General features: G+C 34.1%; 2 protein-coding genes, 1 long non-coding RNA gene and 1 pseudogene across 5 annotated transcripts; 1 reads left to right on the top strand and 3 right to left on the bottom strand.

Annotated features, from left to right (window-relative positions):
• The first annotated feature begins 263 nt into the window (after positions 1–263).
• LOC127159301 (uncharacterized) lies at positions 264–3390 on the top strand. Its single transcript, XM_051102183.1, has 3 exons — positions 264–333; positions 1576–1663; positions 1867–3390. Exons 1-3 carry the CDS (start codon positions 300–302, stop codon positions 2555–2557), a joined length of 813 nt encoding a protein of 270 aa, XP_050958140.1. The 5' UTR covers positions 264–299; the 3' UTR covers positions 2558–3390.
• A 545-nt stretch (positions 3391–3935) lies between these two features.
• On the bottom strand, positions 3936–5220 carry LOC127159302 (uncharacterized). The gene is made up of 3 exons (XR_007826412.1): positions 5126–5220; positions 4870–4938; positions 3936–4013 (listed from the first exon to the last, which is right to left on the bottom strand). It is a non-coding gene; the product is annotated as an uncharacterized LOC127159302 (long non-coding RNA).
• A 1568-nt stretch (positions 5221–6788) lies between these two features.
• Positions 6789–14542, bottom strand: LOC127159303 (uncharacterized). Of its 3 annotated transcripts, none has more exons than XR_007826413.1 (4): positions 13125–14542; positions 11246–11332; positions 9122–9185; positions 6789–8409 (listed from the first exon to the last, which is right to left on the bottom strand). XR_007826413.1 is itself a non-coding variant. In XM_051102184.1 (2 exons), exons 1-2 carry the CDS (start codon positions 9178–9180, stop codon positions 7629–7631), a joined length of 840 nt encoding a protein of 279 aa, XP_050958141.1. In that variant the 5' UTR covers positions 9181–10061; the 3' UTR covers positions 6789–7628. The 3 variants fall into 3 exon arrangements, 1 of the variants encoding a protein (XP_050958141.1); XR_007826414.1 differs by having other exon boundaries at positions 13812–14542; XM_051102184.1 differs by lacking the exons at positions 11246–11332; positions 13125–14542 and having other exon boundaries at positions 9122–10061.
• Positions 14543–17571: 3029 nt separating this feature from the next.
• Positions 17572–19243, bottom strand: LOC127159310 (uncharacterized; annotated as a pseudogene).
• Between the last annotated feature and the right edge of the window lie 208 nt (positions 19244–19451).

The raw sequence follows: 19451 nt of genomic DNA, 5'->3' as shown, positions 1-19451 counted from the left end.
TCTTTATTAGGTTTTAATTAATTTAATTTTTATATAATAAAACAATATATTTTTTTCATTGTTAGTTATGTGTTTGTTTTGTTTTAATTTTTATTTATTTATTTATTTATTTATTTATTTATTTATTTATTTATTTATTTATTTATTGTGTTTGTTTGTTTGTTTTTGCCCTGCTTAAAGTGATTGGTCCTTTAACGACTTTTATTTTGCTAGTAAAATTGCTGATAAGTGCGATTTGTCAAACGATAAAGACCTGTATTTTGAAGTGCGATTCAAGCAAAAGCAGTGGACGAGCGCACATGGACGATTTTACAGACTCCCAGAGTAACGAAGGTAAATAAGATACATAGAAACGTTGTAAAGGTGAAATTAGGACATACAGTTTTTGTGGAGTATTGTGTGTGTGTTATATTTATTTATTTTTATTCACTGGATGATTTATTTGGCTAAGGTAGACTGTACAGTTGGAACTGAGGGACAGTAACTTGCATGTGTATCACATCTGTCCCGTGATTTTTGTTCAGCGCGTGTACAGTAATATCATCTTCCTGTGTGTTAAATATAGACTAAAGGACATAAGGCTTTCTAACGCAACGATTTTGAAAGAAGTAGCAGAGATTCGCTTCGCCACCTCCATTCAACATTGAATAGCTTTACTGTAAAACCGAACGTTTATGTTTGTGATCTTTAGTCTGTGCTCTAAATGGACTTATATGGACTATAACGTGGTGTCGTTTAAGGTTATTATGCAGTTTGTGAAAATGGTCAGCTGGGTGTAACTGATAGTAGGGGTTGCTGGAAGAGATAAAGAAGCTGTTTAACTTGTGCCAAATTTACACTGCAAAGATGGCACAGGAGCGTATCTCTAGTGGCATTTTAATGCTGCTCAGAGGTAGCATACATACTTTAGCACTGCATTTCGTAAATGATCTGTATACCTTTATGTACAGGGTTTGAGGTGGGTTAAACTAACACGTTTCAGCCTGATTTAGGCAGGCACAGGGCCTTAATGCCATAGGATGTCATGCTAGTGTACAGTAAATTGTGATGTAATGTTTAAACTGAAGAATTAATGCATTGAGGAGAAACAACCTTTTTGGTAAAATCACAACTTTTAAATTGTGTTGATTTGGATATTGTATTGCATTACAGAAGAGTGTTTTAAATGGTATGGGTACACCTGGAACATCTTTACTCGTTGTCTTTATGAACTGATTTCTTTTTGAGACAAATTAAAGAAATATCAGGTGACATAATTGCATGTTTTAATAACTAGTTTTAGTTTACTTTAGTTTGTGGTAATGTAAAAAGCAAAAAGTTTTTAAACTATACACAGTCTGCTTTAGCAGGTTGACGAGTGCAAAGTTGGTATGTATGTTCACGCATTTATATTTAGTGTATTTTGGCCTTTGTTAATAGCCTACAATACATTTAGTTTGATTTATGAGAACATTTAAGTAATGTAAGATGTTAGTCTTAATTTGTAATGTTGTTGTTCATTAGACTGATGTTGTGCTGCTTTTTGTATAAATTCGTCTTGCAAAGTGTCAATTTTATAGCATTTTGTCGTTTCAGCTCTTACAGTGTCTTGCAGAAGCAATGCAAGGAAATTAAAAAGGAAAAAATGCAAGCGTCAGTGCAAAGAGCGACCTCCCAAAATTCTGTAAGTGAGTTTTTATGCATTACTTGCATGAATCAGAATCACTGGATGTTAATATGAGCAAAACATGTATACACATGTTGCACAAGCTGTTAAATTAAATAGTTTAATCTGCATATCAGCAGTGGTTAGTATTATCAGAAATGCATGTAATACAAAATGTGCTATGCAATACAATTTAATATATACATTTTTTCCCTATCTAGATCTGTTTTCGATCTTCTTAAAAAACAGTTGGTTGCACTCTACTTGAGAGATTTCTCTCAAATCCAGCAACACATGCAGAGAGTGCATCTTATCATCAGGACTTTTGAAGAAGATTTCAGTCGTGCTACTGGAGCCATTACAAATGCATTAAATGCAGAAGTAGCTGGAGGGTTGATGATGGGTTTGGGGTTAGTTTTAGCTCCAGTTCATCAGGGCATTTCAGCTCTTATCGCAGGAGTGGGAGCAGTTGTGCTTTCAGGCGCTGCGATCAGTGATAATATCTGGAGCAAGAAGATCATGAACCTGAAGGCAAAATTAATGCAGGATGCTGAAGCTGAACTGAGGGAATTCCAGTATAAAATCAGTCCTATGATGGACAAGATGAATGAAATCAATCAGCTTGTTTATGAAATATTGAGAGACCTCAGTTACCCAGAGCGTGATGTTGGGTATTTAAACAAATATTTTTCATCTGCCAGTGAATTAGTGCGCTTTATGCAGATATATGACATTAGTGCATTGGCTGCACAGATAAAGTCTCAGACATCATGTTTTATTGGAGTCAGTTTCTTTGGAGTTCTGCCAGTTAGAATGTCACTCCAGCAGATGTGGATAGAAATGGTTCAGGTAGAGAATGTCATGGAAGAAATTACAAAAACAATAGACAGAATAGCAAGTCAACATGACTAAATAATGTAATGTATATTAATTTATTTTTCATAAAAAAAAAAATGCATTTTCTTTTTTTTTTTTTTTTTTTTTTTTTATGAAGTCATTTTATGCCAAACTGCTTAATCAGATTATGTGTTCCCAAATAAGACTTGTACATTTAAGTTTATACAATTTATTACAAAGTAAATGTATAATGAATTATCTTTATCTTTAAAATAGCCTTATTTATTTGGATACATTTTAGGAGAACTAAACAGGTAAAAAAAATAACCATATTGTTTGCAAATGCACAAAGAGGTACTATTTATAACCTACCCCATGTTTTATATTGTGTGCATGTGCAGTATTTATTAAGATGGATCATAAGGTTTTTGGCAGATGCGTTACTTTACGTGGATAAAGTAAAGGTGTTAAGAGTTTTCCTGTTGCTTAATGAACAGCTTCTTAATGAATCAACATTATAAATATGAATAAGTTTGAGCTGAAAAAAAAAAAAATTAATAGTGTGTTCATTGAGTCCATCTAGTGGTGAAAATGATAACTAAGTAAAAAGAAGACTGATATATTACTGAAACATGCTAAAGAATGAGTTACACTTTAATACTACTGCTGATGTCAACAACATTAAACTGAAATATAACTAAATGATCTTCAGCTGTTTCTGACATTTTCTCTTGCTGTTCTTGTAGTTCTGTGTTTGCAAACATGTTGTGTGTAAAACATTTTTCAAACAAGCCTTATCTAAAGTAATATATTCACTCTTGTGTTATTGTACATACATTGTTTATATAATCTTAGAGTATGCCCCCCCCCCACGTGTTAACATACTCAATCATGTAAAACAGCTTCTGTTGTTTTTTTATTTATTTATTTATTTATTTATTTATTTATTTATTTATTTATTTATTTATTATTATTATTATTATCATCATCATCATCACAGAGACCATTTATTCTTTGATAGATTATGCAGTATAGTGTTGTTTTCAAATTGTTAATGTTAATAACATCAGCATTGTGTTACTACGTGTTTACAGTAGTCATCATTTGAAGTGGATCAGAACCTTTTATCAAAGTAGTCCTAAAACCAAAACAATACCTGTTCTTGTCTTGGTACAACTTTGGGACTCCGGTACCACTCAAATTAGAAGACGTTATTACAAGATTACATTGTGAATCAGGCTAAGGTAAGGAGATAGTTTTGAACATTGGCTGGTCATGTACTTGCTCTCAAATTAATTTTGGATCATTTTTAACCAAAATAAATACACAAACAAATAAATAAATAAAAATTACGGACTGCAGCTTTAATATATAACAGCACATAAATCAGAGTTAATCATTTTCCAGTACTGTCAGAAGTGTCTTTCAAACTAAATTACATTTGTACCTTTGTCTGCAGGTTGTTATGGAAGATATTTGAATCATGTAGGTACTTTAATGCCATGCAAATCATCACAGTCCAGTCCAGAATCTGTAAATCAATAAAATGTGAATTTACAAATCAGAAATGTTTAATACATGTATGTAGCAAGACGTGAGTGGAAATAATAATAATAATAATAATATAAACAGAATATTATATTCATCACTAGTTAGAACAGTGTAAATATTTGTATTTTATATATCAATACACAAAAACAGTAATGCATTAAGACAATCAAATTTTAAAATGAAAAATAAATAAATAAAATGGTACAACCAAAGTATTTCTGTATTATTATTATTATTATTAACTTAACATTGATCCATGTTCCATGAGACTGGACACGTAATACTTATGCGCATGATGTCACCGTTTTCCACAAATTTGTCTTTTCATAGCTTACACAGAGAAATGACGATATTTGTAAACACCCCTTAATTGGAGATGAAATTATGAAATAAATGACTGGGATGAGGTTGAGGCTTTTATCTTCTTTAAACCAGCAAAGCGTAAAAATTGTTGAGGCAAGAATGGACCGTAAAAAAAACTAAAACGTTTTTCTGTATGGAGCAGAAATTTGGAGGTCCATAATTTACAAAGGCCACACTTGCACTGGATAAACACTATCAGCAACAGCAAAATGGCAAATCCAAGAAACACGTGATGCAGAGACCGTTTGAATACATTTGTTTGTATAATGGCTAACAACACTTAACAAAAATGCGGTTCCAGTAGGTCCTAAGGCAAAAAATATAGTCCACAAAAAGAAAAATAAGTATCCACAAACAAGGAAGTCCAAAAATGAAAAGAAGAAGAGGGGTTGGGGGTGGGAGGGTGTTAGAAAAAAAAAAATGTTAAAAAGAATAAACAAATAGTTCCTCAAATAAAACAAAAGAATATTCACCTTGAAGCTCTCACCTTCCTTGTCTTTTATACCTGGAGTGTTACTCGCTCTACCTGAGGAGACTGACCCCTACATATTTGGAAGAGAATCACAAGCATGAGATCTGATACGAGTTTATTGATTTTAAAAATTCATGTCAAAACAACTAAAGAGAGCATTTAGCAATGCAAGGAGCTACAATCCTTATTTTTTAATCTTTATGACTAATTTTCAAAGCCCTCTACATGTTTTTTAAAACTAGAGGCAAATAACTTACCCTTATAGGCAAATACTTTAAATCCACATATTGCAATTATGCACGTAGACTGTGTTATGTGCTTGAGCTGTGTTGTGTGTTTCCGGCTGTCTTTGCTCATCTTGTTTATTTTCACTTTCTTAGTTACTGGTCACATGTCACCAGTCACTCATCATTAACTGCTGACCTCACCCATCCTGTCGTTCCTATTCAGCAAGCTCTCAATGTTGTTGCTGTTTTGTGCTCGTCATTTTTGTTGCCATCCTGTTTTATTATTGTATCCCTATTTGTTTGTGTTGCTGCCCTACATGTAGCCTACTTTTGCCTTCGTTATTCATAGTTGTTCTCCTCTCCCCCTGACTGTAACATTTAAAAAAATAATAATAATAATAAATAATGAATAAAAAAAAAGAAATATATATATATTAATTAATTATATTGTATGTATGTATGTATATATATATATATATATATATATATACGGCTGCTGGTTTGCGATGGCAATACTCCACTATTCACTGCATGGTAGGGCTTCAAAATTGTCCTGCTTAGGGCCCCAAGATGTACAGGGCCTAGGAGTACTGAGGGTGCACCCCCACCGTAGTGCCAGATCTAAGATTTTTCTTGTGCCCTGCCATCCCCTAAGATCATTCATTTTTGTGATAGTTTTGTGATTAAGTATATTTTAAACTGACCAGAAATATAGTCAAGTTGTAACATATTCTATTTTTTCCTGGGTGCCTCGCAGCGCGCGTCCCAAGTCCCTACATCTCCCCCTCACTGACAAAATTTCATGTGAAATGTTCACGCAATATTACAGTAATTTTAGATTAGGACTTGTAAAACTATTCACATCCTCATATTTTTTTATGAGCCATTTTTCAAAGCTTTCTCGCTTCCCAAGCACCCACAATTATACAACCACAGCTCTTTAATTGAGCTCTAGTCTCTAGATAAACAAGCTCAAAACACTGTTTCCTAATGCAATCTAACTACGTATCATAATATTTTAGGCGAGTAGGCTATATTATGTCATTAAATATTTTAATAAGACTGAATTTGTATTTAACCTGATCATGTTTAATAAAAAGACATTTTAAGTTTAATTATAACACTACATGTCCACGATCCATGAAAGAACATATACATTATTGAAGTATATCACTGAATTCAGTAGAGCGTGTGTAACTGCACTCTAAAAAATAATGAATGAATCTGTCTGCAGTGTATGATGAATAAAACTCTAATTAACATTGCATGTACATTTGCACTTTGTTTTTCTGATGAGAGAATTCACCAAAGTACACTGACCAAAACTTTGGCATGTCAGTGATGTTAATATTTAGTAAAATCCCCTTAAATAATAGAGATATTAAAATATATATATATATATATATATATATATATATATCTTGAACTAAAATCACAACAGCACAAATACATTGTATGTATTGGTTCACATAACACTGTCTTCATTAATTGTATGTTCAGCTATTCCCTTTATTCCTCACTTTCCAATAGCTTGTAAATGCATGTGCACATTTTACTTTCACTTTGGAATTAGCTGCAATTCCGCATCAATTGACCTAATGGACAACAAGGACAAACTCACTTGTATTAAACACAGAATTATTAATTTATTAACAAAACAAATAAATATACACCATGCTATATATAGGCCTAATTTAAAATAAAAATGACTTACACAAAGTTTACATTTACAAAACTGAAAACCAGCAAACATGGGGGAACCAAATCAATTAGAAACAAATGTTTAAAAAAACTTTTAAAATCAACTTAGATGAACAGCAAAAGTCAACAGGCTTTTCAAAATTCCAATTATTTTTGAAATGGGTGCCTGCATTTCATTTGGAAACTAAATATTTCGCCATCGTCTAGTCTGTCTCAGCTCACTCTTCTTGTCAGTCAGCTCGATTCACTAAATGAAATCCCATACCTGCTGCTGATCTGTGATACGCGACTGTCCTTTGGCACTCTGCATTGAGCAGCCGCATTTGATTTTTAATTATAATGTCTGTTCTCTAACTGAACTAAATTATTTTTATTAGTATTAAAAACAAAACTTAACTCCGGTAACACCGACTATTGCAACATGCTTAGTTTGAGCTATTTAATATTAGGATTTCGTCTAAAATCCCCTATATTCCCCTTGTTTCTCCCCTTGATGAAGACATTAAAGGTTTGAAGAAATTCAGATACATTTTTGTCTGTACATTTTATTACGTTTTGTCATGAAAAGTGATTAATATTAACTACATAATATGCACAAAATAAAAACATGTTCTTTTGATTAAAAATGCAGATCAGAAACAATCATACCTGGATTTCTGCATTGAACAAAGTATCAATTTCCTTAACCAAGAAAAAAATAATAATAATGATAATAATATAAACATATATTATTTTGACAATGTTAACATTATTTGTTGTTGGACAATGAAATTGTGTTGTCTTTTGTCAGCTGGATCCAATAACAAGTTCATACTTTTTCAATTCATCAGGTTCATTTCAAAATATTTGATATTTCTTCTGATATTTGGCTGATGCTCTTCACTCCGTTTTTTAATGTGCAAATTCCTTTTTGCATTTCATTAATGAATTTCTCTACTTTCTCCTTTAACTCTCTTTTATGTATTTGTTCAGGTGTGGGTTTTGCAGATTTGCCATGCAGCCTCTTGTTGTCTTCAATAATCTCTTTTAGGATATCAGGCACAGAACTAACCTTGGTGATCATTTCTGAAAGATTTCCAGATAAATGCATCATTTTAGAAACCATTTCACTCTCCTTTTCCTGGAAGAGTTGCTTTTTTTCAAAGCAGTAGGCAAAATGTTCACTTAATGCCTGGGCTTTGTTGTCTGATAGTAAAGTATCTCTCAGTATTTCCTCAGTACGTTGACAGATTTTTTCCATTATGTCAATAATAGGGTTTATTTTATCCTGAAATCCCTTAAGTTCCTCTTCAATGGTTCGCTTAAAGTTCTTCTTATGCTGTGTTTTCCTGTATCGCCCGAAAGCAACAAATAATAGAGAAACTACAGACAAAGCTGCCCCTGCTCTAGCAAAAATTTCAGAAACCTCATCATTAATTACAAAGAAAGATAATACAGACAACACCATCCCAATTCCTCCAGTTATTATTGCTCCTCTGAGTGAATAAAGTACAAGTCTGTAATTTTTAAACTCATTGATGAGATCATGAATTTTGTCTCTATGCTCGTTGCATTCTAGGGAAATGTCTTTAGGAAGTCTATTCAACTCCTCTTTGAGATGAAAAACATCAGATCTAAAAGAAAAACAGAGCAGAAACAGGGATTGTTATACAGTATATTCCGTATTATAAATATTTACATTTTGTACATATACAGTGGGTATAGAAAAGAATCACCCCCCTTTAACCACATTTTGTTGCTTTGCCGCCTGACGGATGCAGTTTTTGTTTTATCCCGCTGTATTTACCCAATGTGACGTATAAAATTGACAAGTGAAAGACAAAACGAACTTGTCAGGAAAAAAAAAAGTAAAAGCAGAATCACTGAGTTGGAAACATTGTTAATGTCCTCTATAGTGAAAATCAAGGTTTTTTTTTTTAATGCTGTTCATTTGTATATGTGCTGTTTTTAATATGCTTTTAAACCATGTGCCAATCCATTAGTCAACACCATTTCTGAGTATTTTATAACTGTAGTTTGCCAATGGCTTTCCCAGAAATGCTGTTTGAAACAGGGCTTTTTTTTTACTACGTAACAATTTAATAACCAGTCACATTAAAGGATAGATTCCTTGCAGAACTAACAAGCAGATCAACCAGTAAGTTTCTTTTTTGTGTGTTTTTGTCAGTACAGTGTGTTTACTTTTACATTTGCACAATTATTTAGTCAGTGTTATATGTATAATGTAGCAGTGATGTGTTAGGTCACAGTTTTCTTTCACAGTTATATCTAGTGAAAACCCATGAAAATACACAATGTATTAAAACAATAACAACAATCTCTTACAACATGTTAGTTGGCAGCTCCATGCTTCCGCGTCGATGACGGAGTCTGGGTGAAGCCATTGTTGCTGTGATTAAATAACACAAGTGTTATTTATCATGTCATCACAGCCAAGCCAGTCTCTGTTGCTGCTTGTTTAAGCTACTTTCATGCAATTGTTTAAAACAAGGTTTTTATGGACAGATGTATGACAGGTGTTTACAAGGGATCCATGATGCATGTGTTGTGTTGATGTGAGAGTAGGTAATCTTACATATAAATGCTTACCCATTTTAGAGAAATAAATTTTAGAATGTAACAACTGAAGTTTGCATACAGTGTCATATTTCCTCTGCTGTAGACAACTGAACTCTCAGATTAACAACATGCATGTGACGTGTTTTTATTATTATTTTTTTATGATGTTGACAAAGAATGGAATAGATTTTCTTTCCTTGTGTGTGTGTGTGTTTATATATCAGTGTGGTATACACAATAATTCCATTTAAATATATGTAATAAACAAGGTAAGTCAAAAGTAATCTAAAAGTAATCAAAATGTAGTCAGAATACTGAAACAGTTATTGACTTTTACACTGACCAAAATTATAAATGCAACACTTTTGTTATTGTTTCAACACCCCCATTTTTCATGAGCTGAACTCAAAGATCTAAGACTTTTTCTGTGTACACAAAAGGCCTGTTTCTCTCAAATATTGTTCAAAAATCTGTCTAAATCTGTTAGTGAGCACTTCTCCTTTGCCGAAACGTTGACATCAGCAAACCATTCACCCTCATGATGCCATACACGCTGTCTGCCATCTGCCCTGTACAGTGAAAACTGGGATTCATCTGTGAAGAGAACACCTCTCCAAAGTGCCAGATGCCATCGAATGTGACTCAAGTCAGTTACGATGACGAACTGCAGTCAGGTCAAGACCCTGATGAGGACAACAAGCATGCAGATGAGCTTCCCTGAGACGGTTTCTGACAGTTTGTGGAGAAATTCTTTGGTGATGCAAACCAATTGTTGCAGCAGCGGTCTGGGTGACTGGTCTCAGACGATCTTGGAGGTGAAGATGCTGGATGTGGAGGTCCTGGCCCGGTGTGGTTACACGTGGTCTGTGGTTGTGAGGCTGGTTGGATGTACTGCCAAATTCTCTGAAACGCCTTTGGAGACGGCTTATGGTAGAGAAATGAACACGGGATTGAACACCAATTGCATGCTCCCTGAAAACTTGTGACATCTGTGGCATTGTGCTGTGTGATAAAACTGCACATTTTATTGTGGCCAGCCTAAGGCACACCTGTGCAATAATCATGCTGTCTAATCAGCATCTTGATATGCCACACCTGTGATGTGGATGGATTATTTATGGGGCAGCCGTGGCCTAATGGGTAGAATGTTGGGCTATAGTAACTGAAAGGTTGCGGGTTCGCGGGCAGAGATTGAAGGTGGGGAGGAGTGAATAACCAGGGCTCTCTCCACCCTCAATACCACGACTGAGGTGAGTCCCTTGAGCAAGGCACCGAACCCCCAACTGCTCCCTGGACGCCGCAGCGATAGCAGTATTGCTTCCCACTGCTCCTGGTGTGTGTTCACAGTGTGTGTGCGTTTTTTCACTAATCACTACTGTGTGTGTGCACTTGAATGGGTTAAATGCAGAGCACAATTTCTGAGTATGGGTCACCATACTCATAACCACATGTTATGTCCTTTCCTTTTTTCCCTTTTCCTTTCCTTATCTTGGTAAAGGAGAAGTGCTTACTAACACAGATTTATACAGATTTGTGAACAATATTTGAGAGAAATTGGCCTTTTGTGTACATAGAAAAAGTCTTAGATCTTTGAGTTTAGCTCATAAAAGATGGGGGCAAAAACAAAAGTGTTGCGTTTATAATTTTGGTCAGTGTATGTTTTGTTTTTCACTGTTTCTGTTCTCCTGCCTTAATCTTCCTTTGACCTAGTTTTCCTGAGTTCATTCAGTTCACCTGAGTCTTGTTAATTAAATCATTAGTCCCTCTCTTGTGTTTCTATAAATTCTTTTCCAAATTTGTAAGTAGTCTACCCAGCACTGATTGGCTGGTTGAAATCTTTTTGTAACAAGTAGTTGCTTATTTTAATAATGTTAAGAACTATTACCTTACCCTGATAGCATGTGAGCCTGAACTCATAAGTGGAGTGGCAATGTGGCTCAGATTTGGCATCAGTCTTCTTTTAGCTTCTTATATAACCTGTCAAAAAAAAAAAAAAAAAAAAGAAATGTGATATTAAACAGATACAAATATCTGAAATGTGTAGGTCTTTAAGTGCATGTTAATAAATATTATACTATGGCGCTGTTGAATGTTTGAATCTGATTGGCTGACAAATGTTCTAAGGCAGAGGTTCTCAAAGTGTGGTAGGAGAACCACTGATGGTACTCAGGCTCCCTCTAGTGGTACGCATAGAAATCACTAAATTAAATATAAATTAATGGTAAAAACAGTTTATTAGTAGAAGTAATAGTAATATTTGCGCTAAGTACAGGATAGTTTTTATTTAATATTTAGGTACAACACATTTTAATTTAATCATTATTTCATTTTTTTTTACCTGTTTGTAAGCACTGTGCAGTGTTAATGTTCAAACTGCATCTACAATGTTAAAGTGGCCAACAACAAATATTCTTATTAGGAATAAAACTGCCTCGCTTTTGAACTGTGCAGAGCTGTAGCCGACAAGTTAGGCCTACTATGTTACTGTATTTTAATGTTGGTCATTATGGTGGTACTGGGAGAGCCAATTATTTTCTAAGGCGGTACTTAGTATAAAAAGTTTGAGAACCACTGTTCTAAGGTGTGCAATTATAGACCCTTTTAGTGCCGAAGGCGGCCAATTCAAACCAGCACAGATTCGGCTACATACGGAGCTTTAAATATCATCTTGTTGTGATGGTGGGTTCCAGAGTTGACGTAGTACATGCTCCAATTTTAAATTTTATCACATACCACTGCCAGACAAAAAAACAAAAAACAAAACAATGACAGCTGTGGGTAAATCCTATAAAACGAGTAGACTGGACAGAAACGATAGTCGAAAATGCTCACGTTTGCAACACACACTTCATATTAGAAAAGGCTAAATAAAGTATTATTGTCTTTTGTTTTTATGGATTATGCTTTGTGTTACGCATTTCTTATGCATCTCACAACTGACGATTTCTAAGCTTCATCATCTATATACATTGTTGTGATTAATTGTGGCTGGGATTTTTAAGAACTTGGTAAAAAAGTATAATCAAATGCATAAAATTCAAAATTAGCAGTCTCTGGAATATTTATTTCTAGAAAATATACATCTTACTTGTATGTATGTATGTATGTATGTATGTATGTATGTATGTAAGTAATGTAAAGACACTGAAATATCACTGTAAACTTGCATCATTTACATGAGGGATATACTTGAAAATAAGTGTTTGGACATTGCATGATACATACTGTACATCTTTAAATAATATAAGTCGCATTGAATATTTAACATTAATGTTGTTACTGTTGTTTTTGCTTTTGACATTTTGGTCCAGTTCGCTCTCATGTAGCTGTAAAAATAGTTGCCTTCTGAAATAATACATTTTCATGACTAGATGAAGGTTTGTTTCTCTTTACTATACACGTTAGGTTTTTCTTTAATGGTGAATCACTCGACTGTCAGATGTCAGTTCTTTGAGTGAACATGTACCGTCAACCAATCTGGCCAATTGTCCATTAAAGTTACTCATTCAAATAATAATAGTGGTCGCAGACAGTGAGTGACCTAACATATGTAGGTAACATCGGATTTCGGTGATTGGTAATGATGCGTTCAGATTTTCAAGCATTACCAGCCAAAAGATCGATAAATCTGGTATTAAACTTGGCATTTCTGTCCACTTCTGTCCACTCATATCTCTTCTGAAATTATGGCTACACCCCCTTCAGCTCGAGTAATAACTTGCTGGCAAACTGTAAACACACACATTCTCATCATTAACACTAGACCAACCTTGCTGCAGTCCTGATCTTGTATTTTGCGCAACAATAAATGGTTGGGATTAAACTGCTGAAGATTCATCTTTAAGTCCACGCGTTGAAACAGGAACTAAGTGCTTTTAGCAGCGAGACAATAAAAACAATTTGCACTTGACATGCATTGAACCTATATATACAATTTAGTTTTAAGACATTAAAAAAATAAACAAGGCATAGATCGTTTAAAGTTAGCTGAAATTAAGTTTGAAAATCATAAGCACACTTTTAGTTTCCGCCTCCTTCTCTTCCTCCTCCACTGTACCGCCCCAAAACAGGTTGAACAGGTTTACAGAACACAACAGAGATGTCCACATTAATACGTTTTCGTTTGAAAACGCATCTTTTTCTCTCCGTTTTGGCCTTCTGTCCACACTGAGACGGCGTTTTTGGTCAAGGAAAACGGAGCTTTTTGAAAACGCTCTCCAAAGTGGATAAATTTGAAAACTCGTTTAGGCGTTGCAGTGTGGACTTTGAAAACTGAGGCTTTTGAAAACGATGACGCATGTTTAGTCATGGGACGCATATTGTGCCAATAGATATCCATGTTTATACAGGTAATTGTGACTTTTATGTGCTATTCACTTTTTTACACTGCTGCCTAAGATATATTTGTACACTCTTCATATTACAGTCCTAAAAATATGACAGAAACTGTACTCACAGTTGCTATCCTGACTTCTGCAGCTAAACGTGAGGGCAGCTGCTTTTTGATCAAACATGAGAGCGCGCAACATGGACGCGTTAGTGAATGATGAGATATTTCTGTAAATAAAATGATCCTGCCGAAAATTGCATGAAAACCTATCATGTCTCTTCCGTCTATCGTCTCAGTGAGTTTTTACGCATGCGCAGTATGTCGAATTTAAAGTTTTCCTACGTTTCAGTGTGGATGAAAAAAAACTTTTGGAAAACGCTAGTGTGGATGGAAAGCGTTTTAAAACGAAAACTCCGTTTTCAAATGCATCCGGATTAATGTAGACGTAGCCTAAGTTTCAGAATAAGACAAAATAAATAACCAATAACCAACTGATTTTATTTAAGTTATTATGGTATAATGATAGTATAATTATAAATACAATAGTATATGTAAATATGCCATTAAGAAAAAAATCCAAAATATTGAAATACCAATTCCAATTTGGTGTAACATTTTTAATAGTGTAATTCAGCCCATAGCGCTGTATGGAAGTGAGGTATGGGGTCCACTCAGTGATCAGAGCTACACTAGATGGGACAGACATCCAACAGAAGCCGTACACACAGAATTCTGCAAAATGATTTTAAAATTACAAAGGAGAACACCCAACAACGCATGTAGGGCAATATTAGGCCGATTCCCATTGATCATTAATATACAAAAAAGATCCCTCAAATTCTGGATGCATCTAAAATCAAGTCCCACAGAATCGCTACATTTTAAAGCGCTACAAACCCAAGAACTGAACCCCGAAAAAAATCCCCTAAGTCAGCTGGTTCTGCGACTTACTAACCTGACTAACTCTACTAACTTTAACCAGTCTCAGACCAGCACTGCTTCTCACTCAAACATCAAAATAAATTATCAAACAATCTAAAAATATATATCTGGAACATTGGGATAAAGAAACTAAAACACAAAGTAAATTACAACTATATCGAACTATAAAATCAAATAATGAATTGGAAGGATACCTCCAAAGTATCAGAGACACTAAGCAGAGACAAATCCTGACCAAGTACAGGCTCAGTGAGCGCAGTCTAGCCATTGAAACCGGCAGACACAAAAAGAGCTGGTTACCCAGAGAGGAAAGAGTGTGTGCTCACTGCAAGACAGGAGAGATTGAAACAGAGGTGCACTTCCTCCTTCACTGCCGCAAATTCATATCAATAAGAGACCTATATGTAAATAAATTTACGAACATCATAAAAAACTTTAGAGGCATGACTGAAGAAGAACAAATAAAGATAATTTTAGGAGAGGGACAGACAGCAGCACTGGCTGCAAGATATGTGTGGATGTGCCACAGCCTGAGAGACAGCAGGTGAATGTGTATAATATGTGTATAATGTGTGTATTATGACTGACCTCAGTGTGTTTCCCCACTGTCTACCACAGTAATCCTCAATATGTGCCTGTTTACATGTTAAATACTGTGGTATGAAATGTTCACGTTTTATTTTGTTACACTGTTCAAGTTTAAATTGTAAATTTATAATGAATTTTTTTTTTTTTTTTCCTCTTTCTCCTATTATTTACATCTTCTCATTGTTATTATTGTTATTATTATGTTCCTCCACATATTCAAAGCTTTGGAAATATTGTATTTTTACAGTCATGCCAATAAAGCAATTTTGAATTTGAATTTGAATTTGAATTATTATATATCATAACTTAGCAGATGAAGACTGTAATACTAAGAGTGACCACCAGATGGAATGTCAGGATAAGTGATTTTTGCTCATTCTCAGTGTTTAGGAAAGAAAAATAATTCAATCGAATCTGTTGACATGTACTGTAAGAATACTTTTACATAATTATATAATGCCTAATATATAGCATAAGATATAGATATATATATATATATATATATATATATATATATATATATATATGCTTTCTTTCTTACTGATAGGATAAGAAATCTTTAAAGTCTGATAATTTACCGCTCAGTTCAATGAATTAGAATAAGTAAAAATACATAAAATAAGTTAATATGTACTTTACTGGTATTATATTTGTATATAATTATTTTACAAATGCTTATAGATCATTAAAATAAAATTTAAAAATGGTTGTTATTCATAGAAAGTGTTGATAACAATTTAAAATAAGGTCTGCTGTTTACATTAGTTCATGCATTAACTTGAACTATGAACAATGAACTATATTTTTTACAGCAATTATTAATATTTTTTATTGTTCGTTTATAAAAATATTCATGTTCATGTTAATTCACAGTACATAAACTAATAATAAAATTTTAAACATTTTAATAATGTACTAATAATTTTTAACTTTTTAAACTAGATTTATATATGGTTCTTTCCCGGTGTGTGTGTGTGTGTGTGTGTGTGTGTGTGTGTGTGTGTGTGTTGATCTTATAGTGTAACCCTTTCATTGCTGTAACCCTTAAATGTAAACTGCCAGAGGGTTACTGTAAATGCATGTGTCCTCTGGGCACCGTTTTCCTGATGCTACCATCATGACGATTGCGCTGGCGGCGAGGGCCCGTCATTGCTGCTTGCAGCTATATTTTATATTTATGGTTTGTTTGTTTGTTTTTTACACAAATGTATGCATCTAAATTAGATGACTGGTCCCGTACACGTTAAGGGCAATTTATTATTATTATTATTATTAATATTATTATTATTATTATCACGTTAAAAAAAGCACAAGTGTTTCAGCTGAGAGAGTTTCTCCTTTGATATATGATGCAGTAGATGCAGTATAATGTTTTATAAAAACAATCTTAAAGGTTATCATATAATACACTTTTTTTTTTTAGTGTTCAAGTGAAATGTTTGCACAGGAATACTGTGCTACATTTATGGCTTATTTTCTTCCTAGATGGGTGTCAGTTATCATTTCATAAGAGTGCACTTTTATTAAATTTACACAGTTTAATAAAATCTCGATTTGTTTTAAATAATATATAGTAACACTTTACAATAAGGGTTGTAGGGGAGGCAAAATGAAATGTGTCACTTTCCCCATATACCAGTCATTATCAGATGGTATGGAACCATAAAAGCCAATCACAATTGGCTTTTAAATAAGCTGTTTAGAATGAATTTAATAAAACAGAGTGTATACTGAATGAAAAGAAAATACCAAGATTCACATATATTTCAGTTCAAGTGTACTATACATGAGAGAAAAAAAAAACATACATTTAGCAGTATGTTCTAATATGTACACTTTAAGTACTAATATATTCTTATAAGGTACAAACATGTACCTTTTGAAAACGTACTACCCCAGTGACGGCTTTTGTACCTTTATTACTGAGTGTGTAGAACCAGCAGTACACTAGGTGGCGGCAAATCACCTGTCAAATAATCATTTATTCAACCAATTTGTCCAAAGCAGTTCATTCATGAATCACAATCATGCTCATATCCATAAAAACAGCTCTCTTGCTCTTGTGATATTTTGCTTAATTATATATGTTAGAATTATTTAAGTCATTTTTTTGCAATAATATAATAAATGTTTTGGCTATTTGAATTTTTGGACACAACTCCCTGTTAAATTCTGACCTAGCACAACATCAAAAGAAATCTAATAATAATGAATGACAGAAACTGTCAAAACTTAAAAAAAATTAAAAAAAAAAAATCCGAATTATTTATTGCATTTGAAGCAGGAAGTTGTAAACTAATCACATTAATGATGTTAACAAATAAACCATCTGGAATACTGTCTACAACATTTTATCCATGATGAAAGAACAAACTGAGCATCATAAACTGCCACCCTTGATTATTCATAGTTATCTGTGTTTTGCGTCTCAGAGTTTGGGTTCAGTGTGTCTCGTAGCGCATCCAGAATTGTCTGTAGCTCCTCTGTAGTGTCTTTTATTTTTGTCACAAATTTCATGGTCTCAGACTTCAGCTCTTCTGCCTGTTGATTGTTTGAAGGAAGCAGATTTGTTGTGTCTCTGTTATTTGATGTCCGGTCATTCAAACCTGTGGTTTGGTTGCTGGTGGATTCTTGTCGAGTAGATTTTAAAGCATAATCTCTGCGGATGTTGTGGATTTCTCTGGAGTCGAGAAACACGAAGAAGACGTCAACAGCTACGAAAAATGCAGATAAAACCCCTGTAACCGTCTCAGCCACACGAACTGCTCTTGCAGCCTGAGCTGCGATTTTCCCTATGTTTACGACTTGAGTTAAACGAAGAAGCTCCGGGATTCCTCCCAGCCCTCGTCCAAGTCGAGCTCCAACGCTCATCCCAGATTGTGTATTGGAAAGTGACCCATTGCTTGTTGAAAACTCATTTTCTAGAGTTTCCACTGCTGTTGAGATGTTTTGAATGCAGCATATGATGGAGGTAATTTTTTCCTGGAACTCTGTTATGATCATTTTAATCTTTTGTCGGTTGGTTTGCTGGTTAACCATGTTTGTTATGTTGCTGGCACCAGCTGTTATCCCACCAGCTACTGCCGTACCGATTCCCACTCCTGTTACTATCAGAGAGGCTCCGAGAGTAAACGGAGCCAGAATGAGTCCCACCAAAGATGTGATTCCTCCAGCCAAACCTACTACACCTCCTGTGAGACTGCTGACAGTTGTGTTGAAGTGGACCGGCTAAAATCAATGCCAATGTCTTAAAAAATGTCTCTCACTTCATAAAAGTAAAATGTAAACATTAGTAAGCTAACTTACCATTTTATGAAGGTGTTTAATGATAAAAGGCCTGGTCAGGATCTGACTGACAGATGGACGATTCCCTGGATCCTTCTGAAGTGTGTCTTTCACCAGCTGACGTAGGTCCTCAGAAAAGGTGTTGGGAAGAGCTTCATAGGAGCAGGCGAGTATTCTCCCAACAATCTCAACTGCGTTTCTTGCCATAAACTAAGTGGAATAACACAATGAGTTAACCAGTTGGTGGGATCTTAAAATCATTTATCAGTAAGTTCATACCAAAAAAAAAAAAAAAAAAAAAAAAAAAAAAAAAAGCCTTTTGAGACAAAAGAACCAATCCAACAACTTGGAAATATAATGGAATATTATATAGAATATACCGTTTATATTTCCCTAAATATGGAATGCAATATCAAGATCTGTTTACTTATGGCAAACATTTCATTTTATAAAGAAAGTCTTGGGAAGCAAGCTAGTTAAAATGGTTGCCTGTATTGTACTGACATGAAAATATGATAGAAATTTGTTTGATTGTCTAAATAACAATGTGTCTACAACTAGATAATTTGTATGAATGATTACAAATTGTGGAGTCTTGGCATATCTAAGTGCTTTAAATTAAAAATCGGCTACATATTACAAATACAATGTATTTAGTTATACAAAAGATTCAATTGAACCAAAAATCTTACAGCACACTTCAGCTTGCACAGCTCATAGACGACACATCCCAACTGCCACATTTCACTGAAAAAGAAAATTAATGTTATAAAGTTTTTTTCAGTGCATTGATTTAGAAAATATATATAAGTTAACACTGCAATTCTTCATTTACGTCTTCTCATAATAAGGTTCGCCATTCAAAATCTCAGGTGCAACATATGCAAGAGCTTCAGTTTCTGTTGTGTGTGCATCAGTGGACCTAGAAATACATGGTACATATTATGTTCA

This window comes from Labeo rohita, unplaced genomic scaffold (genome assembly GCF_022985175.1).
Source record: "Labeo rohita strain BAU-BD-2019 unplaced genomic scaffold, IGBB_LRoh.1.0 scaffold_207, whole genome shotgun sequence".
NCBI lineage: Eukaryota > Metazoa > Chordata > Actinopteri > Cypriniformes > Cyprinidae > Labeo > Labeo rohita.
Note: the sequence above shows the minus strand (reverse complement) of the source record. Positions and strands in the feature narration are given on the sequence as shown.

Bases quoted from the DNA above. Each gene is read 5' to 3' on its own strand.
- LOC127159303 (XM_051102184.1), bottom strand. From the start codon at position 9,180: ATGGCTTCACCCAGACTCCGTCATCGACGCGGAAGCATGGAGCTGCCA. The intron at 8,410-9,121 runs GTAAGAGATTGT...TTTTTCTTTTAG, and splicing joins GAGCTGCCAACTAACATGTT to ATCTGATGTTTTTCATCTCA.
- LOC127159301 (XM_051102183.1), top strand. From the start codon at position 300: ATGGACGATTTTACAGACTCCCAGAGTAACGAAG. The intron at 334-1,575 runs GTAAATAAGATA...TTGTCGTTTCAG, and splicing joins AGACTCCCAGAGTAACGAAG to CTCTTACAGTGTCTTGCAGA. The intron at 1,664-1,866 runs GTAAGTGAGTTT...TTCCCTATCTAG, and splicing joins GAGCGACCTCCCAAAATTCT to ATCTGTTTTCGATCTTCTTA.